The 22,635-nt window shown below is 38.3% G+C and overlaps 2 protein-coding genes, 1 long non-coding RNA gene and 1 other non-coding gene across 4 annotated transcripts; 3 read left to right on the top strand and 1 right to left on the bottom strand.

The window, feature by feature from the left end:
• The first annotated feature begins 3,878 nt into the window (after window positions 1-3,878).
• Window positions 3,879-7,688, top strand: LOC127754624 (uncharacterized). Its single transcript, XM_052280198.1, has 4 exons — window positions 3,879-4,070; window positions 7,074-7,359; window positions 7,440-7,571; window positions 7,653-7,688. The coding sequence occupies exons 1-4, from the start codon at window positions 3,886-3,888 to the stop codon at window positions 7,686-7,688; spliced, it is 639 nt and encodes a 212-aa protein (XP_052136158.1). The 5' UTR covers window positions 3,879-3,885.
• Window positions 7,689-8,931: 1,243 nt separating this feature from the next.
• LOC127755478 (uncharacterized) lies at window positions 8,932-10,467 on the bottom strand. Its single transcript, XR_008013021.1, has 3 exons — window positions 10,124-10,467; window positions 9,919-10,042; window positions 8,932-9,337 (listed from the first exon to the last, which is right to left on the bottom strand). It is a non-coding gene; the product is annotated as an uncharacterized LOC127755478 (long non-coding RNA).
• An 80-nt stretch (window positions 10,468-10,547) lies between these two features.
• TRNAP-AGG (transfer RNA proline (anticodon AGG)) lies at window positions 10,548-10,619 on the top strand. The gene has a single exon. It is a non-coding gene; the product is annotated as a tRNA-Pro (tRNA).
• A 1,778-nt stretch (window positions 10,620-12,397) lies between these two features.
• LOC127754593 (uncharacterized) lies at window positions 12,398-20,577 on the top strand. The gene is made up of 15 exons (XM_052280167.1): window positions 12,398-12,739; window positions 13,924-14,326; window positions 14,428-14,605; window positions 14,675-14,814; window positions 15,149-16,007; window positions 16,672-16,772; window positions 16,867-17,011; window positions 17,088-17,156; window positions 17,282-17,327; window positions 17,430-17,866; window positions 17,950-18,029; window positions 18,552-18,687; window positions 19,136-19,328; window positions 19,804-19,886; window positions 19,974-20,577. The coding sequence occupies exons 1-15, from the start codon at window positions 12,637-12,639 to the stop codon at window positions 20,112-20,114; spliced, it is 3,114 nt and encodes a 1,037-aa protein (XP_052136127.1). The 5' UTR covers window positions 12,398-12,636; the 3' UTR covers window positions 20,115-20,577.
• The last annotated feature ends 2,058 nt before the right edge of the window (window positions 20,578-22,635 follow it).

The following is a 22,635-nucleotide window of genomic DNA, read 5'->3' as shown; positions in this document are numbered from 1 at the left end:
GGGAAAAAATTTTAGGGACCTACACACACCAGTGTCTATACTACAGTAGAAGTGGAGTAAAGTTCTCTTCAAACTTCCAAAAAATTCTGTCACATCAAATGGTTGGACACATGCATAAAGCATTAAGTGTCGGGAAAAAAAACAATTACACAGTTTGCATGTAAATTGCGAGACCTAATTACACCATAATTTAACAATATGGTGCTACAGTAAACATTTACTAATGACGGATTGATTAGGCTTAATAAATTCGTCTCGCGGTTTACAGGCGGAATCTATAATTTGTTTTATTATTAATCTACATTTAATATTTCAAATACGTGTCCGAATACTTTAAAAAAAAGTTTTGGAAGGAAACTATTAAACTAGTACTAGTATACATGTGAACTACTTGTCTACTCCCTCCGTCCCAAAAAAAAAAGGCAAACCGTGGGTTTCCGTGCCAACGTTTGACTGTCCGTCTTATATGAAAATTTTTTATAATTAGTATTTTCATTGTTGTTAGGTGATAAAACATGATTAATACTTTATGCGTGACTTATCTTTTTAATTTTTTTCATATTTTTTTAAATAAGACGGACGGTCAAATGTTGGACACGGAAACCAGGGTTTGTCTTTTTTTTTGGACGGAGGGAGTAGACGAGTAGTTGTTTCAATGTATTAAATATGGAATAATGATGTTTACATTAAAAGAGTACTATATAATATTAGTTTATTGATAATGTAGAGTTTATGAAAACTATATCTAATGTCTTGGGTTAAAACTGGCATTACATGATTAATACTAGTGCGTTACTACTACTGTACTCTACTTCCGTTCTAATAAAATATAATTAAGAACAGCTAAATCACTAAATGAGATATATTCTAACACTACGAATTAAGATAAAAATTTTAATTAAGAACAGCTAAATCACTAAATGAGCTAAACCTTTTCCCAACCCCTCTCCATAGTTGTTTTTCGAACCCACGTTTTTCAAAGTGTTAAATTTTTATAAAAAAATTATATACGATAGTTGTTAAAAAAGCATATTGATTGTTTTTTTAAAAAACAAATATTTAATTAATCACGTGCTAATGGACGGTTCTATTTTTCGTGCTCGAGGGTAGTGTTTCCAACCCAGAGAAACTAACTCAGTCTAAAAGTGAGGGAAGAAATGTTTCTCCCCTCTTATTAGGCCAATCCTAATTATTAGGATGATATCCATATAATTAAATAAGCTGTCATCTAGAATGAAAAATGATATGACAAATAAATAAATGAGCAAAGAGAATAAAACCAGGTCTTGCATAAGACATGGTTCTACACAACATATAAGACATCATGTAAAATAAATAGTATTAAATATGGAATAATGATGCTTAAATTGAAAGAGTACTATATAATATTAGTTTATTGATAACGTAGAGTTTATGAAAACTATATCTAATGTTTTGGGTTGGAACTGGCATTATATGATTAATACTAGTGCATTACTACTACTGTACTCTACTTCCGTTCTAATAAAATATAATTAAGAACAGCTAAAGCACTAAATGAGATATATTCTAACACTACGAATTAAGATAAAAATTTTATTTAGATTTATAATAATAACAAATATTTCATTTATTTTAACAATAAACCTGGACACATGTAGAGTTTATCTTTTTTTTTTGGACGGAGGGGGTATTTGATAGGATAAATTTGTATTGATCTTGTTTGCATGCTATCAAAATGTATCCAAAATTGTGATACTATAGTCAAGAATTTTTTGGATTGCTGTTGATTAATTTTAGTATGCGCATTGCCAAAAGGTTGGCTTCAATTCAATCAGGCCTGGTGTTAGGCTGTGTTTAGTTCAGTGCAAAGTTTGGATTTTGGTTGAAATTGGAGATGATGTGACTGAAAAAGTTGTGTGTATCACAGGTTGATGTGATGGAAAATGACTGAAGTTTGGATCTAAACACAGCCTTAGTTAAAAAAAATTTACTCAAAAACATCACATCGAATCTTAGGACACACATGCATGACACATTAAATATAGATAAATAAAAAAACTAATTGTACAGTTCCGAGGGAAATCACGAGACGAATCTTTTGAGTCTAATTAGTCTATGATTAGCTATAAGTATTTCAGTAACCTATTTGTGCTAATGATGGATTAATTAGGCTTAATAAATTTATCTCTTGGTTTTCAGTCGAGTTATGAAATTACTTTTTTTTCATTCGTATTTAAAAACCCCTTATAACATCCGGTCAAATATCCAAGGTGACAATAAAAGTTTTCTCGCGAACTGTACAAACCGTGGGGAATAGTACTGCTATATATCAAAATATTGGTTGGGGTTGTTCCTGGCTTCCTGCAGCTATAGTAGGAGTACTTTTTTGTGAGCTCCATCTCGCGTGCCAGCCCCTATCACATCTGCCAAGCACTAGTACACACGCAACCTGGTTATTGTACAAACAGGCTCGCTAGCACAAAGGGAGCATATGCTCATTTAATTAATTGTATATAGTCAGATGAACAGTACGTTTCATTTTTCGCGCAAAGGCATGCATACTGGTCTGCGTCTGCCTCTCTCTCCCTCTGCGCGGACGTATTGAGATGTAATGGTTGAAATTAGAACGATGCGATGAAAAAATTGAAAGTTTGTGTGTAGGAAAGTTTTGATGTGATGAAAAAATTGAAAGTTTGAAGAATTATTTTGGAACTAAACACGGCGGTATTCGAAATAAGTAGGACTACCTTTAATTGTTATTTTCCCTTGAAGTGGGTAATAATAAATAACGAGCAGTGCATATTGTTTATTTTAGCAACATAAAATAATGCACGAAATATCAGTTCTGAAAAAAAGAGAGAGTAATAATAGTGCGTACTAGATGAAATTATGGACCAAAATTTAAAAGTTTACATGCGCGCATTAGTACATATTTGGAATGGAAATAGATATATACTCCCTCCGTTTCAGGTCGTAAGATATTTTCACTTTGGTTAAAGTTAAATTTCTTTAAGTTTAACTAAGTTTATAGGCAAATATAGTAATATTTATATTACAAAATTAGTTTAATTAAATATTTTTTTATAATAAATTTATCTTGATCGAAAATATTAATATTTTTTCTATAAACTTGGTGAAACTTGAAGCAGTTTGACCTGAAATATTTTATAACCTGAAATAGAGGGAGTAGTATATGGGAGAACTCTTGGAAATTAATAAAAAGGACCTGGATATCTAGCTAGCGGCTGGTATTGATATTGTTAGAATTGCACGTTATATTTACGCTGGAAAAGGGGAATTTGCTGGTAATTTGATTTTAGGGTACGTACCTGTATTATTTGAGATGATGGGGTAGAAGTAGTAGGAGGGGAGGGGGAGGGGAAAATAAACTCAACTTTGGAGTGATAGCGGTGGAATTCGATCACCACCGTACGTAGCGTTTGATCGATCGGACGGTGGGATAGTTACCACGGTTGGGAGTAGGAAGGTTCTAGAGAAATTATACTCCGGCCATCCACGCGCTGCAGCTACGTACGGTGTGTGTGGGCGACTGCAGTGCAAAGCATAGTACTACGTGAAGTTGGTGTTTGTGTGTGCAACTGTGGGAGTAGTACCACTCATCCTACAGCACCACCAGAGATATCATGGGTCCTGTACTGTCATAGTCAGGGTGGAGAACGTTTTTGCTGTCTGGACATAACGGGAGCGAGTAACGCGACGGCGACGGCGAGTGGTCGCCCCGGACGGAACGGAGCGGAGCGGATGTCGCGTGCCCTAGAAGCCGTCGCCCCGGAGATCTGCCTCACGTGAGAGCCGGAGAGGCGACACAAATAAAACCCTCTCGATCGATCTCCTTCTCCTTTTGCTAGCTCCCTCGTCAATCCAAAGCCCTCCGCCGCCGCCATGGTTCATCTCCGTCTCCTCGCGCCGCACTGGCCACTGCTACTCCTCCTCGTCCCGGCCCTCGCCGTCGCCGTCGCTACGATCGACCGCGTCAGCAAGGTGTACGAGACCAGAATCAAGGAGCAGCTCGAGAACGCCGAGTTCGGCTTTCTTTTCCTGGAGTCCATCTACTTTGTGATACCACTGTACGTGTTCCGATCCGGCCGGAGATCCTTTTGTTCTTTTGGTTAATTTGCAGCAAGCATACTATACTTCGATTTTTCCGAATGCTAATGTGCGTGATTTCCAAATTAGGGTTTTTTTTTCATCTTACCAAATATAGATGGTAATATATAATGCCAAACTTTGGCACTACCAGATTTAATTTGCTGCTAGTGTTGGTTATATGCATGTTTGGGTTGACATGCCTTTACAAAATTATTTGGTGGAATTTTAACAAAGGAAGCTTCTAAAAATTTGGTACTCTAGATTAGTACTAGTACTAGTAGTAATAATGGTTCAACTGTTTTTAGTTTATTAATTGCCCTATTAAATGTTGGAAACGTTGAGATAATTAGTATATATGCCTGCCTAAGCTGCACTCCGCACGTCGTGCCCAGGAGGCTACGATGAGAAATCGCCATACATATATGCATTTAGTTCCCAGGCAAGATTATGCATTTGGGCCTTGGGCCATCGGCTGTCTCTATCCCTACTAGTTCCTCTTTCTTTCCTTCACACGAACCTGGCCCAATCAGCAAATTAGGCAACAATTTCTACTGCACAGCTCCTCCAGTAAAACGATGCAGCCAATCAGTAAAACACCTTGTAGTAAATGTTATAACCAACAATTGACCATTTTATAGAGAAAAATCACTAAAACATTCCGTGCAAGCCCTTACATTTTGTCTAGTAGCATTCAGAAAACTTGTATTTTCAAATTTTGCTCAACAATAGTCTAGCGCCATCATTCTCGAATAAAATGCATTGTGAATTCGCAGCAGTACTAACCTTTTGAGTGAGATCTATTAGATCTATATTAGAATTAGTGAAATCACCAATTGTCGCTTGTTCCTGTAGAGACAATTGTAGTTGCTGCCTTTGCTTATATAAACGGATGGAAAGACAGCATGAAATACATATGCATATGGGTGCTTTTAGTAATGAAAAATTGAGTTTTCAATTTTTTACAGGATTACTGATTTCGACAAGCTTTAGCTTTTTGAAATTGGAATTTGGATAGCAGTCCGAATTGGCAGTTTGCTCAAAAAATGAATTAACAAGGATCTTTGAGGTGCATAAAAGAATACCATTACTGTTTTTTTTTTGTTTGTTCTTCTTTCAAAAATCTGCTAGGAGGCCTTGAGATCTCCTTGACATGAGTTCAAGAATAGCTTGTTTTGCTTGGTGCAGCTACTTTGAACAATGGAAAATTGATTACGGAAGAAAGTGGAAAGAACACATATATGCAAAAGATGATAACAGAACTGGGTAAAAAAATTAGTGATCTTACCTTCTAATTGCCACTGTTCCTAGCAAACTTCAAATTCAGAGACTTGTAAAAGAATGTTGATCTAGGAATTACGTAGAACTTCGTATTGATACACCACCTCTGATCTACCAAGGATATACATGAAAAGAGTTACTAATATATAATAAGCAGTAGAATCTGAAGGGCCAAAATAGACCAACCTTTCCCAACAAAGTACAGGATCAAGCGGAGCAGTGAAGTAAAATCTATCAACAATTTTTTAGATAAATCTATCAACAATAGCCCACATGGCCGATCAAATTGAATTTCGACAAACCTGGGTTGCCAATTATTTGACAGGGCAAATCAGAAATCACCATCAGTATAAGGACGGTATATGATATATCATATATGAGATCATTGCCTCAAAATTAGGGGGAAATAAGTTCCGACTCTGTGAAAAAGCTCTCTGCTCCCCTGCAAAAATCTGAAATCGAAATGTGCATTCAACTTTTATCCCAACCCAAGTGGGGAATCTCTGGTCCTGACCTTTCAGAAGACAAGGGACAATATAAGAGCTAGCTGTTAGGCTATCTACAGCAACACATCAGTAAGGATATTCACCTCATGCAGGGCCCAACACCATCCGTCCATCCCAATACACACCGCCACCACCAACCGGCCAATTCCACGGCCAACAGCCACAGATCATCACTGAGATAAACTGGAGGGAGGAGCGTCGCGAGAAGGTTTCAGTTTTGGTGAAAATAATCACAGATACCAAAAAGGCGTAGGTGTATTATCAATAAACAAAATAAAACATCAAATTGTAGAGCAACATTAAAACGATCCAAATAGAATTGGTTAACACATTTTTTAGATAATGAATTGGTTAACACATAGGCACTGCTCACACAACTATCGCATAATTTCTAAATCCATTCAAAATTCAATCCTCTGTAAAACTAAACTTGTCCCAGTGGTGTTACACAAACTTATTCTCTACCATCCTCTAACCAAATTAGGATAAGCACACTTTTTTCTCCTGCCTCCGCAAAACATGTTCAACGCTTTCATTTTCAAAATTAAACAAATTAAACTTCAATTTATCCTTCAAAATTCAATTAACAAATGGATTTTCAAAATCAAACTTTCCTTTAACCAAAGAAAACACTTCAATTTATCTAAAACTTGGTATGAGAGGCCACTTCATCATTCATGTATGAAGCTACTGAAATGGAACTGAAATTCACCTACCATCAATAGGCAAGCAACAGATGCTGATGTCTCCACCTCTTTGCTGATGATTCTGTAAATTGAATTTCCAAAATCAATTCAAATATACTACTTTAATAACCAACTGCAAGAAAACAGGTATGTGCAGATAATTACCTAAACAAAGTCCATGTAGTCCATGCAATAGAGATGCTCACCAGAAAGATGACTTTCACCAAGCAACAATTTTTACCGCACAGCTCCAGTCTCCAGGCACCAAGCAATACTAAGCAAATTGCTAACTAGTAAAAGACCAAATTTCAATTCTTCCGTAACCATATTCTTGGAATTTCAATTCTTTCCTGATTATATTCTTGGATAAGTACTTTGAATGGTATCTACTATTGATTACTCCTTGTCGCATATTTTTTTCTTAAGTCTATTAACAATTACATGTTAGACCATGAATATTGGTTTTGCTTCATAACTGTGTCTAACCAAATTTTCTTTGTTTTGATGTCAGATTTGTTTTTACGTTGATTGATGACTGGGCAGAGATTTTCTTTGACTGCTTTACTCCTTTATCACTTTGGTTGGATGCTCTCTATACAGCAGATGTTATTGCGTTTCACATACTATTCATTGGCCTCACACGCCACAATACGGGGAAGGTTCTTATCGAATACGGTGGGCTAGCACTGCAGCTGGTAGCCGTGTTCGTGTATGTTATGCTTAAGGTTGGTGACAAGAAATATGTTCTCTCTGAAGAGCGCAACAAAATTCTCACCCATTCTGAAGCAAAAACACATGTAAGTTTCCCTCCTGTGTGTGTGGGTGGGCTGGGGGTTATAAATTAAACAACTTATTTGTTTATTATTGTCTTTTGCAGAACATTGGCTTGCTCTCATTTTTCATGATCGCTGTATTAGCTGCTATCATCCAGATTCAGTTCCAATTCCCTTTTCCCGAAAACTACAGCACACTAGCGAAAGCTATTGGTATTTTTGGGATGTTCTTTCAGGTTGGGCAGATTGTGTAGTCCCTCTATTAACGCTGGGTAAGTTGTTTTAATTGCTCCACCTTTTACTTTCATATACTGAAGAGTTTTGCTCTTAGACCTCCTAATGTGCATGGGTAGAACCAAGTATTTCTCATTGCTAGCCTCTAACTGAAGCCCCTTCATCACTCCTTGGCGCCTTGCGGTAGATTTATTTTTGCTGAACATCACTGAGGATTTATCTCTATTTATCATTTGGCTGCAACAGCCTTCATAAATCTCTAGGATATGCTACAACTGTTGAGCATTAGCCTCATTTGTCTTCGTAAGGATTAAAGAAACATTAGCAAACAAAATATGTGATACACTAGGAGCTCCCGACATATGCATATGCCCTGAATTTTGTAGAAATGTAGAGGATATTAAAAGGACTGATTGGTGGAAAATCCTTACCCTCTCAAGTAGTCTAGAGGCAATTAATTTTCATTGTTATGCCATATATGTAGGTGAAGGGAGAGAATGGTTTCAAAAATGATGCTCCACATATCCGCAAGTTGAAAATCACTGCAACTCTGATAAAGATCATGACCTTATCTTATGAGTTGTGGGCTCAAATCTCTCAAGGATACAGACAATCTGTTCTAACAAAACCACTCTATGTAAGTATTATTAATGTGGAAAAAAAAACCTTTCTGTACTTTGCAATTAATCTTTTTTGAGTAATGACTTGTGATTATAATATTCTTGTTGTAGGATATGACCATTGCAGCTCTTATTGTCAACTGTGTACTATTTGCAGCGAGATACATTGGTCCAAAAACCATAAAGGAATATTTCTTCCCACCCAGCCCACCAACAGAGACTCGAAAGGAATATTTTACAAGGACATTGGCTTTACTTCACAAGGATGATTTCCCCAGTGCTGTACAAAGGCCGATGAGAAACATGATTAGCTTATCAGATGAGGTTGATGCCGGTTGGTCAGGTGAAATTGGTGGAGTTTCTGTTGTCTTGTTGGACTTATTGTTCTAAGGGACCTGTATGCCATCTACTGTCTGAGTTGAGGAGATGAGTAGATTATGCTGTCATTTCTGCTATCCTATATTGTAGCAATTTACCATAGCTGACACTTTCTGGGCATGTTGATTGCAAAGCTTTCCGGATGCATGTCAGTCAATATAATTTAGTTTCTATCCTCAGAAGAAGATTCTTGGTTTCTGTAGTTAAACAGTTATAAATATGCCTTTTGTACGCAAGCATGGCCGCAAACATAGAATGGGCAGCCTAGAACATGATGTTTGGAAGTACCATGTGTAATATGCTTTCGAATGCCCTTTTCCCATAGGACTTGGACATTATCTTTCACATGCTGGCAATGCACGGTTGCTCAATAGTGACAACAAATTCATAAATTAAAATTGCAGATACATTAATACTTTGTCCATTTAACTAGAAAAAAGAACTCCCAACTGTGCCTCCGGATCGTCGCAACACATGCAGGTGCAATGCCACCTCAAGCACTGGCACATAAGAAACTGACAAGCTCAATAGGTGAAACAGAGTTTTAATTCGAGCATAGCAGCATACTAAAAGCCAGTTTAAAGGAAACCACTAAACATTAGCATTCTAACACCAATTCACGAGGAGACCATTAGAGATTACAACTCCCATCATCACACTCTAGCTTCGTCACGCCAAGTTGCCAACGATCATGCTCCGGCTCAAATCAATGATCATGCATGCTCCTTTGGATTCTTGACTTGAAGCTTGCCCATTCTGCTATTCAGGCCCTGTTTAGTTTTCAAAACAAAAACTTTCACCCATCACATCGAATGTTTGTATACGTGCATAAAGTATAAAATATGGACAAAATAAAAAAAACCAATTACACAGTTTGCGTGTAAATTGCGAGATGAATCTTTTAAGCCTAATTGCGCTATGATTTGACAATGTGGTGCTACAGTAAATATTTGCTAATGACGGATTAATTAGGCTTAATAAATTTGTCTCGCTGTTTACAGGCGGGATTCATAATTTGTTTTGTTATTAAACTATGTTTAATACTTTAAATGTGTGTCCGTATTTCCAATGTGACACGCCAAACTTTTCACCCCTGAACTAAACAGGGCCTCGGATCGTCGAGTTCAAGCTTCACTACAAGAAATGATTATTTAGAGCTGATCTCTCACAACCAAATGAAAAGAAGAAAGCTGGAACTAATGCCACAATAATGTCAGGAAAAATAAGCTGCACGAGTGTCCCGTTTGCTGTTGGATAGAAGAGCAAGGGATTAATGTTCCCAAGAAGAACATAATAAGAAAATTCTCTAAAAGGGATCTGCATTTTTTTAGAGCACAGAAACTGCTAATACCTCAGGAAAAAATGTGATATCATGGAGGATCACCAGCGTCATCAGTGAGACTGTGACAAGAGACACCATGAGAGTATCTGCAACCTTGACCAACCGCTTGCCCATCAGAAGAAATCCATTTTGCCTAATGGAATTTACTAATCAGAAACCTAGAGCCAACAAGGGGATATATGGGTGCAGAAGTTTTCCTGGAAAAGGAGCTCACCACGCTTGGCAGGACAGCAGATGCGGCGACGTAGCGGCTAGTCAAGAACCGAAGCAAAGCATACGCAAATCGGAAATCATTCACATCAGGAGGAGAGGAAGGCGCAGCACTGAGATGGGGGGTTCTTGAAGTCTCGGCCTGAGAGGCAGCCGCCGCAATTAACGCATCGCCTCAGTGTCCCTTTCTTCTTCAGAGAAGCTGAGGCTCCCCTGGATGGCGCATCGTCTGCTGTAACGCTATTTGACGAAGGCGAGGGAGCAATTGATATGGCGGAAAGAGAGGGGAGGGAGGAATGCGCGGCGGTGGAGGGGAATTGCTCGCCGGCGGCGAAGACTCCTGCTGGAGGCCTGGAGCAGTGGGAGGAAGGGGTCGAGGGGCCACATTTCACATATAAAATAGGTTATGAGGAAATTAAGAGCAAGATGGGCATTTGGTCTAGTGGTATGATTCTCGCTTAGGGTGCGAGAGGTCCCGAGTTCAATTCTCGGAATGCCCCTATTAGTTTTTTTAATTTTTGCACCCTCTCTAAGTGATCTATTTTTGAAGCATAAATATTTTTTTCACCCTCTCACTCTCACTGATCCTTTTTTTTGAAGCATAAATATTTACGATCATAATCAAATCGCCCGTACATTTTTTTAAAATTTTTTACATCATCCTAAGAGAACTTATTTGCTGCACAAATATGTACTACAGTATATCATTATCAAATTGCTTACATTATTATGGAACTTTTTTAAGCTGAATTTTACTTTTAAAAGCATAAATGTTTACTCTATCATGAGCTCGTGGATGGTCATTCGAGCTTGCCGGTTCATCAAATTACCTTATGGCACCAAAACATTAAACTCAAACTTAAAGCGCAATCAAGGAACTCAACCATAGGTCGGCACCACTGACCTCAGAATCAGTAAAAGAGCAAATCATTTCCATGGTTGGTACTTTTAGGCAAAGTTTGGAGGGAGAAAGACATGCTTTGGGGATGATAGTACAATTAGCGATTAATTGGTCTCTTTATTTTTTTTCTTTCATTGATTTTAGCATCAATCTTTCGTTAATTTTTTTAGAGCATGCTGATATTTTACATTTATTGTGAATTTTATTAAAGCGTGCTTACGTAGATTTATTATACTTGTTCTTATATTCATGGTGAGAATAAAAAAGAAACAAACACTCTTAAGGACCTGTTTGTCTCGATTTAAAATTATTGTAATATAGATTATTAAGTCAGATTACTATAAACTTGATTATAATAAGTTACAGTAGAATAAGTTATGAGTTGTTTGTTTCAATGGATTAGAGTAGAATAAGGGTAGCGAGTCTTTTGCCACCTGATAATCTGAAAAAAAAACATGCTTGGAGGAAATTATCAGATTATACTAATTTGGCTTATAGATAATAATAATAATAATAATAATAATAATAATAATAATAATAATAATAATAATAATCTACCTAGGTCCCCTTCTTTTCTCAAAAAGAGTTGGACGGAGATTAATATTTTCGTGGCACATTTTCAAACCGCTAAACGGTGTGTTAAGTGCTAAAACTTTCTATATGAAAGTTGCTCTAAAATATCATATTAATCTATTTTTTAAGTTTGTAATAATTAAAATTCAATCAATCATATGTTAATACCACCTCGTTTTGCATTAAAAAAAATTTAATCTTTATCTTCATCTTCAGAAGAAAAGAACACCATCCTAATTATTTTAAATTATTACTAATAATCCATAATAATCTTAAACTGAAACATACAATACGTAAAATTGAGCAACAGTTGTTCACAATGAATCGTCTCTTTCACGATGATTTTGCTACCTAGCTTTCGGAAAAGATGAAACGAGCACACAACTACAGCTACACGAGCGAGCATGGTTGCATGAGTCATGAGTGCAACAACTCCATGGATGCATTTTATGCATGTGATTCCAGATCGCAAGTGCAGCTGTCTCTGTCCTCCATCTTTGTTTATCCTTAAGCACCTAATTGATCCTAATGGGCCCCACATGTCAGCATGTGCTCAGTCACCATGATTATCGTTATTGACCTCCTTTTGGTCTCGCGCCCACTGACACGTGGGTCCCACGCTCGGTCAGCCCCCGCAACTCCGCATTCCGATCGGACGTTTCACGAACGAAGCCGTGGTCCACGCTGACATGTGGGCCCACCCTTCAGAGAGAACACACTGGCAGGTGGGCCCCACGTGCCGTGCCGAACACAAACTCTGGTCTCATCTGGGTGAAGCCGTTTCATGGGGAGGAAGCCAAAAGCCCAAAAGAGCCAAGAAGAATAAATAAAAAGTGAATAAAAAAAAAAAAAAACGCCCAGAGAACTCGTCGCGCCGCCGCCCTCCTCCATCTCCGGCGACGGCGGCGCTCGGACGGCGAGAGGGTTAGGATTCGCCGAAGTGGGCGGAGGAAACCCCCCCCCCCCCTCCACGGGGAACCCGCCGCCACGACGCCCGTCACCCCCCGGCGCGCGCGAGGCACGCGAGCGGAAGGAAGGACGAGATGCGGAGGGCGATGGTGGGCGTGGACGATCTGATCGAGGAGGCGAAGGTGCGCACCGTGTGGTGGGCGCTCTGCGTCTTCGCCATCTCCTACTTCCTCACGCGTAAGCATGCCCCTTCTCTCTCTCCCTCTCCCTCCATTTGCGACCTAGAAATTTCCGCTTCCGGCAACCGCCTTGACATCATGGTTAGATTGCGTAATTGGGATGAAGTGCCCTGTCGTTTGATGACTTATCGGTGGAACACGCATTAGATTCATTTCCCCTAGGATTTTTTTGTTAACTGCTGCTTGCAGATGTGGGAATTGGTGAGGAAATTTTGATTGGCTGCAAAGTTGGCCGCGACAAGTTGGTAATCGAGTAGCTAGAGCTTGTAATTATCCCATCTGGGGGTTCATGGGTGCATCCGATTGCAAGGAGTCCTGATGGATGTTACGTGGGAGTTTTGGGGCTGTTCATTTCTTCTTGCGTTTGATCCAGTTACTGCTTCTAGTGGTGGTGGAGTTGGTCTATGGAGTTTATTTGTAAGGGAACTTGTTTCGTTGGCCTGGCACAAAATGCCTAATAAAAAAAAGTCCTTCGAGTTTCATGTATGCTGCTGAATTCTAGCAAGTTTTCGTGATATAATCTTGAAATGCCCTAGATGGAAGTAGTGAATGGGCACGGGAACAAACAGAAAGCACCTTTTGTTCTGCTTCATCGTTTAATGTAACGTAATACCTTCTTTGTTGGCTACCTGAGTTACTTCATACTGGAGATCAACTTCTAACTTTACTAGGCATTTTGGACCTTGATGATGTATATTGTAAGTTGAGGACGAGGGATCCTACCTATTGAAGTAATTCGATGAACTAGCTCTAGGAAAATTATAGGCCTTCTTGGTGTTGACTAAAGATACTGCCACTTTTGTTGTAAAACAATTCACTGACCCAGTTTTTAGTGGAAAAACTAGCTTCAAATAAACAAAGTTCAATTTGCAGGATTGGAAAAGGAAAGGAAAATTGGTCTATGTTGAATCACACACAATTTTATTAATTTATTTTGAAGCTAACCATGAATAATTCTTGCAAGACTTCAACTGCAAACCTGCAACACTTCTTTTGCTTTCAAAATAACTGTCTTTCTTTGCTTCCTGTTTCTTTTCCTTCATGCATTCTCATGTTATATGTTGACAACCAAGATGCATTGAAAACTTTTTATGCTGTGCAGCTGTTGATTTGATATCCATACTATCTTCAGTTAAAATCAACAATCTTGCTAACATTCCTCTTCATCTTTGTTTGAAACAGATACGAGTAAATCAATGTGGACAAATGTGCCCATGTCAATTCTTATACTTGCGTTTCTCCGATACCTTTCATTCAAAGTGGAATTCCATTGGAGAGGCCAGCCTGTTCAGAAGCAGACACATTTGTCTCAATTGTCAAAACGACAGTTGTCTGCTCATGATCATCGGCTTTCAACTGTGGCACCGGTTTCAAGATGGAGAAGGAAAGTTGGTTCACCTTCTGTTGAGGCTGCTTTTGAAAGTTTCATTGAGAATATTTTGAGAGACTTTGTGGTGGACTTGTGGTATTCATCTATTACTCCTGATAGAGAGGCCCCAGAGTTGATACGTGGTCTAATACTTCATGCTCTTGGAGAAATATCAGGCAGGGTGAAGGAAATGAATCTAGTTGACTTGCTAACAAGGTGACTGGGATTGATATTCTAACTACTATCTACCGTTCCTCATTTATAATTTTCTCTTTTAAAGGTTAAGAGTTGGAGCCTTTTTCTCTTTTCTTTTTCAGGGATATGGCTGATTTGATAGGACACCATTTAGATATTTTCCGGAAAAATCAATCTCAAATTGGTGTTGATGTTATGGGAACATTGTCATCTGAGGAAAGAGATGAGAGACTGAAGCAGCACCTAATAGTTTCACAGGAACTCCATCCCGCATTGTTATCTTCAGAGCATGAATATAAGGTAAGGGCTATAATTTCTATCTTTGAGTAACCCACTTATACAGCAACAATTAATCAACATGAGTTGTAGGTTTTTCAAGATATTGTTGGGGGTATAATGGCTCTAGTTTTAAGACCGCAAGATGCTCAGAGTCCATTGGTTCGCTGTTTCTCCAGGGAACTGCTGACCTGCTTAGTCCTGCAGCCAGTGATGAACTTTGCAAGTCCTATGTAAGCTCTGGCACTTCATATTATTTTCCTTTTTGAGTTCTAATTAAAGTTTCTTCTCTCTAAACAATTCCGGTTACTTTGGAAGTTTTTATCCTGGCATATTTAGATGAAGAAATCAATAGAATGTATCCGTAAGTTCTACCTAGTTATTTTTATCTCTTTTTCATAATAATAAAAAGCAGCGGCATGTAAAGTCTGTACATTTAAGAAGTTGTTTAAAGTGTGGAGTTGCATCTCAGACCGGTATTATCAGTTGGTCAACTGGGGAAATTAACCAGTTTCAATGTTTTCTTTTCCTGTATCTAAACCTATTCCAATTTCTTTTCTTTTTCAGCTACATGAATGAGCTAATTATTTACCTTATGAACAACAAAGATACAAACAGTGGAGGAGGGAATTTAGACAACTCTAATTCTTCAGTTACAGTAACAAATGCCCATTCAGCTCATAAAGGAAGTTCACAGGGTTGTCAAGTGGAATCAAGGAATTTGTCTCAAGAATCCAGTGGCTTAGTACCAGCAAATAGTTCTGGGATGAGGTCACTTGTTACTCATGATGGTGACAAGTCAAAAATGTCAAAGATTGAACATGGTAGCGCCATCCAGTCTCGACAGCCAGATTGGGCTGTGGGACTGGATGCAGCTACTAAAAGGCGATCTCAGGTTCTTGCTCCTGAGAATCTTGAGAACATGTGGGCAATTGGAAGAAATTACCAAAAGAAAATGGTGAAATTCGAGCATTCAAGGGGAAAAAGTTCAGGCATAGATAACATTCCAAGTGCGGGAGCAGCAGGAAAAGAGTTATCTCCTAATTTCAATGAGAGAATTACATCTGTTGATGACAAATACATGGTCAATTTGATGCAAGGTTCAAATAGGAATGCCCAATCTACCTATGTCACAGGTAGTCACCCACTTGTTTCGCAAGAATGGCAAGATACGGATGAAGCAAAACCAAATGAAGGGAGTCAAGTTGATTGCAGCAGCACAGAAAAACCCTGTGAAACTATCAACAACACAAAAGCTCAGTTAAAGAGGTCTAATAGTACTCCTGATATTGAAAAAAGATATCTAGCCAAAAGTAATCAAACCATGGTTTCCAGTGAAATAGCAAGAAAAAATCAGGGTGATAGAGGTTCTTTTCCTGTCTCACATGGTGAAGTAGTATTGTATGTTCCAAAGATAAGGTGCCGGGTAAGTTTGTTGATCCTATCACTGGCACTCTTTTAAATATCTTTTTATTCATAGTTGTCTGATTAATAGGCTTTATGAATAAATAAATTTATCCCATCCAACAGTATTCTGTAATAAGTTTCCTTCAAAAAAAATTGTGTAATAAGTACTCACCAAATGACTACAGTAGCTAATTCCATGTGGAATGCAGTTATCAATAGTTATAATAGTAGGAACAATATCTATTAGAGAATGAGCCTCTTTTTTACTATGCCGAGTTTACCCAAAGGATATCCTCACTGGAAGCTTACTTGGGGATTTCATAAAGCTTAATTTTGGAGGCAGTTTGGGCAGCAGCAACTTAAAAAGTAGCAAGGTGCTAGGGAGGGCAACTATTTTGGCCTTCTGGGCGGATTGATATCTAACTGCTGGCCTGCCTTTGGGGGAGCCAGTACTCTATAAGGACACAATAACCTGCCCAACCAACACAAGCAGACAGCACAGATGTGCGGGATTCTGTGCAGTATAGTTGTGCGCCAAGTTACATGTAAAGATAATTTTAGCATTTAATTCGGTGCATATGCAAGTGTTATATATTTTTATGCAATATGCAAATGTTTCTGAGAAGTTATATCCTTCTCCATAAGTGTATGTTGCTCAAGTTTTGGTTTCAAATTTTTTGCAGGTTGTTGGTGCATATTTTGAGAAACTTAGTTCAAAATCCTTTGCCGTTTATTCTATTGCGGTGACTGATGCAGAGAACAAGGCTTGGTTTGTGAAAAGAAGGTATGCCTTTACCAGCACATAGACTTTAATAGCTTTCAAAGAGTAAAGTACCTATGGTTATAACATATGGCATGGACTTCAACTTTTACTGTAGATACCGAAACTTTGAACGTCTTCATCGACAACTGAAGGAGATTCCTAATTACTCTTTGCACTTGCCTCCAAAGAGTTTTCTTTCATCTAGTATTGATGATTACCTTGTGCACCAGCGATGCATTTTGCTGGACAAATATCTTCAAGTATGCTTTGACCCTTTACCATTTGTCTACATCTTTTGCCTTTAATATGGTGACACTAATCACTTGTGTTTCATAGGAACTCTTGTCCATACCTAATATAGCAGAGCAGCATGAAGTTTGGGATTTTCTGAGTGCAACCTCAAAGGTGTGTAGTTTGAAGCCAAGCAAATCACCATAAACCTTCTACCTAGAAACAAAAGAATAAATATGTCATTTTTTTAGACCTTTCTGGTGTTATTTATAACTTTTATTCTATTTTCCGCCTTGTAGAATTACTCTGCTGGAAAGTCTACTTCTGTTATGAAAACCTTGGCTGGTAGGATCCTTGTTCTTTCTCTTTTGTTTATGCTGACAATTATGAACGTGCCTATAAAATATTTTCCTCACTCATGATACTTGTTTGCCCTTGCACCAACAGTTAATGTTGATGATGCAATGGATGATATTGTTCGACAGTTTAAAGGAGTTTCAGATGGTCTGAAAAGGGCTGTTGGAACCTCACCTACCAGTGCACCTTCTTCACATTTGGCAGAGAATCAGATGTCTCTATCTTGGAATCAGGAAGAGATAGATAACCTTAATCTGCATAATAGAAACCTGTCAGGTGCTCATAGTCTTTCTGATGGTGATAGCAATTATGAAGATCCCTCCTCATCTGTAAATAGTGCTAGCCACTCAGACAATGAGTTGAACAACAGTCGGTATGGTTCAAATGATATCAAGCTCAATGAAGCATATTCTGGTTTTGATGCACAAGCAAGCCAACAAATAGAGAAACCTACTAGGGCATATTCTGATTCTTCAAACATGTCTTCTCTAAATACATTTGAAGATCCAGCAGGAATTCCTCCTGAGGTACATGTTGCTAGTATGCAGGGAACTTCTGTTCTGAAGTTCTTTTTTTCCGTTTGCCCTAAATTTTTTATTTTATTTCGCAGTGGACTCCAACAAATGTTAGTGTTCATTTGTTGAATCTGGTTGACAAGGTGTTCCAACTAAAGCGGCGTGGTTGGATAAGGTTTGCCTCCCCTTTTTCATGAACTTTCTCCAATTTGTTCTTTCATAGGATTTACCTGCTAGTTCTGGACTGTTTCGACATAGCAATGAGGGGACTAAATGACAGACTGTAGACACCACTCAAAGCCAGGCATTGGCGGTATGAGGTCAGGATTAGAACCTAACTGCTGGAGGGGCACTCCAGAATGGCTATGGCCCAGAATGATCAGCTGTACTAGACACCAAGAGTTGAGCGGAGCTGAGTGACCTGCTTGGGCCAGGTTCTAGATATCATGAATTCATGACAGTTCTAAATATATTTTGTGAATATATTTATTAAGATAATTTGCATGATCTGTTATCAGACTTGACTCTAGGAGGGGAGTAAGTGTAAGTATTCTACTGTTTATGCAGGGGTGGTTTAGATTTTGCAGAGATTAACCAACATCCTTGCAATGAGGATGTATTTTCACTATCCATTATTTGAATCTAAAACACTTGCAATTTTATATGGCAAAACTTGATTTATTTTATGTACCTGCAGAAAACAAGTACTCTGGATATCAAAGCAGATTTTACAGTTAGTCATGGAAGATGCAATTGATGAATGGATTTTAAGACAGATCAATTGGCTCCGAAGAGATGAAGTTATTGTACAAGGAATACGCTGGATTCAAGATGTAATGATACACTATCTTTTCTAACTGAATTTATCTAAATTTTAATAATTCAACCACTAGTTAAACTAATATTTTCTTGTGATGCCTTGACATTCTCTGCAAGTTCCTGCTGCAGCAAACCATGTGCAAGTTGTGTGCCCCATCACCACCTCAATACATACTCACACCCCTACACACGCACCTTTTTACTACTTCTGCACGCTCTATGATACAAATGTAGTTTATTGGTGTATAGAATCATCAAAGGAATATCATAAATATCAGCAAATTATTCTTTTGAGGTATATGGTCTGATACAAATAATCCATCAATTTACTCTGAAAGTGAATTATTTCTCTTCAGGATCAAGACCAACCAGAACTAATTTCAAAGCTAGATGTTGTTGTTTTAGCCAATGTAGAACTCTTTTCTCCTTTCTTTTGCACATAATAAAATTTCCATTCTGCAGACTCTCTGGCCCAATGGTGTTTTCTTCACCAGGTTGGATGGATATCAAGGAAATGCAGGTCCAAGCCAATTTGATAAGCACCCATCTGGGAGTGCTAATCAGGCTAGTGGCAACAGAAAGGATAGTGCAAGCTCTTTTGAACAACAACTGGAGGCATCTAGAAATGCTAGTGAAGTTAAGAAACTTCTTCTAGGTGAGTAGCTGAATATATCAGCTAGTATGTTTTGGCCCCATTTCTTTTTTAGTCTTTGTATTTACGAGTTTATCCAGACAACGTTAGGCGTATATCTACAGACTTTTATGATGTCTCAGGGGAGACAGATACACAAAATCTTGATTATGTGAATTGTAAATCTGACACTTGGCAAAACCTCCAGTGCACTTATTTACAGCGTCACTCCTATATCTATTCCTTCTACTATGTTATTTATACAGAATAGAATGTTCCATTTTCGTTTCTACTTCACAGTTCCAATACACAGTTATCTCAGTTTAAGTCCTGTTTACAGGAGTATGATTGAAAGCACCATTCTCTTTAGTATGCATGTGCAACTTTCAATAAGGAACACCAACTTGACTTTCAATAAGGAACACCAACTTGGTTCTGTCCAGATGCATGCCAACTGCTATGTAACTCCAACTAACTTGATTTTCTATGCCCCTTTTAGGTGGAACTCCGCCGACATTAGTCAGCATAATAGGGTACAAGCAGTACCAGCGTAGTGCGAGGGACATTTACTACTTCCTCCAAGTAAGTAAATCTAAAACCCTTGTAGCATATAAGGGCACTCTGATAAGACATCATCTGATTTACATGAGACCTGATGCTGTGCTGCAGTCCAATGTCTGTGTGAAGCAGCTTGCTTATGCAATGATAGAGCAGGTGCTTGTGTCGCTCTTCCCAGAGCTTCGTCAGCTAATAGAGGACATACATGAGAAAGGTCGTAAGGAGCAAGCGTCATTCACTTACCAACTTTGACTGAAAAGACGTCTTGATCCTTCAAAAACCTGGTACTGCACAAATGGCCTTTGCTTGTTTCTTCTTTTACTCTGGCATTTTGCCCATGGCGAAGCTGCCTGGCACGCAAAAATTTTGCAGATGGATTTCAACAGCGTAAAGTTGGATTGAGGATGCAGTTGTTGATTATCCAACCAAAACTATGTACAGATGTATATCAGAAGCTGTGTAAATTAGTCCTCTAATGCATACCAAGAACTACGTTCTTACAGTGATCTCTGATAGTTTGATGTATCGTATCATTCTTTAATTCTTTTTCTCTCCTCAATGTATTCTAGTCGTTCCTAGCTCTCTTGGCTGAGGTTTGTAAAAATATCGAATGTTCCAATTGTATAGGCGTACCGTATATCTGACTGTCCATTCTTCAGTTGAAGAACTCAATCCATGCATCTTGACAAGATAGCAATCAAGAACCTTTGACTGATGATTCTTTTTGCCTGCTTCTGATACGACGCATGGACCATTACATTGGGTTTTCATTGTGTGATCCGATAAATGATACTGTTTCTTTGTTTGAATTATTAACTGTAATAGTTCACATTTTGGGCTAGCTGGAGCTGAATGTGAAGGCAGCTGTCGTTATGTTAGCCCAAAACAGTTCAGTCCAGATATTGATTTGGATATATACGATGACGGTGTAGCCAGTCGTTATTGACAGTAGCTTCACACTAACATGGAAACAACTTGACAGATGCTTGATTATGAGATGCAGTTATCTGACGTAATAGACAGTCGTTTTCTAGTCTTTGTTCCTTAATCTTTGCATCCTTGCAACTTGCAAGGTAAGTTAACCTGCAACTTGAGTCCATACGGCTTTGGAGACGCCTCTGATTCTTTGAATAGCTTAGGTTTCGTTTCCACGTAGAAAATGCCTGATTGGTTACTGACAAGTCTCGTTGATTTTTCACACACTACAAACACTGCATCTATTTCTACACTTGGTAGTGAAGAATTGACTGAGGACTCGATCAGCATGTCCAAACAAAAGATTATATAAACTCTGGCGATCGAGTCTTCTCCTTGCCACCATGCATTGCCGTCTATATGCAAACTGTCCTTATCAACTAAGTTGAGGAAATACTAGGTGCCAATTGCCAAGCTAGGTTATCCCAACCCTATGGTATGGCTAGCTAGTGAGTAAGTGTGGTTGCCTTAGAAAACGTTTAGCATGCCTGTGTGCTCTGTGTCAACATGGGGATATATAGGTCATAATTATATACAGAACTCAATATCAACGGTCACTGACATAGAGGTCCTACAATACCTAGTATCTCAATGTAGCTTTAGCAAAAGAAATTTTAAGAAATTTTGTACTATCATCCATAGTGGCGGAGCCTACTCTCTAATTGGTCGAGAGCGGCCGTAGAACTAAAGCACTAGTGTCGACATTGTTGACTATGAAGTTTTCTTTTAAAAAACTACGGACAATTAATAAGGAAATATTTTTCATTGAGCTCAAACCCCATGGTTTCCGCTAGCTTCACTATTGTCTCTCCAATAAATACTTTTTTGTACTTTTTATCGTACTTTTTTTTCTATTTTTGGCTGCCATTGATTAGAAACATAAAGGAAAATAAGTGATCGATGGTGATTTATCTGTGGTTCGCATGATATATAATCACACGCCTCACCCTGCATCATGTGATTCTTCTTCAGACATTGCACCATATAGGTACGTTATGCGTGATTCTCAGAAAAAAAATGTTTGTTTTTTTTATCCTTATATATCGATAGATGACTACCATTTGGATCGTACAATTAAATTAAATGGCTAACAGTAGCTCACATGATAGTGCAATGAACTTGGGGGGCAGAGAGACGTGTCATCATATCATATATGACATATGGTGTCCAAATTCCTGCCTTGCCTTGCTCCGAGGGTCAAGCTGAACTGTTCCGAATCTAAAAGCTCAATCCATCGCCCAATCGGTGGTTGCTCTATCGCTGTCACCGGCTACTCCAATATTGTCAAGAATATTGCTGTTCTCGCATTGGCTATACACTGAGAGAGAGACCTAGTGTCCTAGCCAGAAGGGTAGCTCCATCTAAAGGCTCTTGATTATCATTAACCCCCACATCTATCTTTAAAAGAAGATTTTGTCTTGTACTATCATGATTTACCTTATTCAATTTAGACTATGAAGGCTATTTGATCAGTCATCCTAGACATCAATCAAGTGCGTAGCTTGTTATATGATAAGAGATGATCCCACACACACACTTTATCCGTTCTAAAACATAGTAACTTTAACGTTTAAAATTTATTTTATAATATAGCAAATTTCTCCGTTTAGCTATACTCACTTATCTCAACCAATTACAACCATATCTCATTTAATTTCACAACTTTCTCATCTAAACCAATTACATCTATCACCTATTTAATTTCACCCTTTCCTCAATCCTAATGAAAAACTCCAAATTAATTAAAAGTGTGTATTTTTTTGAAAAGGAGAAAGCAAGCTACTGTACATACTTTTTC

The sequence above is a fragment of the Oryza glaberrima genome, chromosome 11 (assembly GCF_000147395.1).
Source record: "Oryza glaberrima chromosome 11, OglaRS2, whole genome shotgun sequence".
Classification (NCBI taxonomy): domain Eukaryota; kingdom Viridiplantae; phylum Streptophyta; class Magnoliopsida; order Poales; family Poaceae; genus Oryza; species Oryza glaberrima.
Note: the sequence above shows the minus strand (reverse complement) of the source record. Positions and strands in the feature narration are given on the sequence as shown.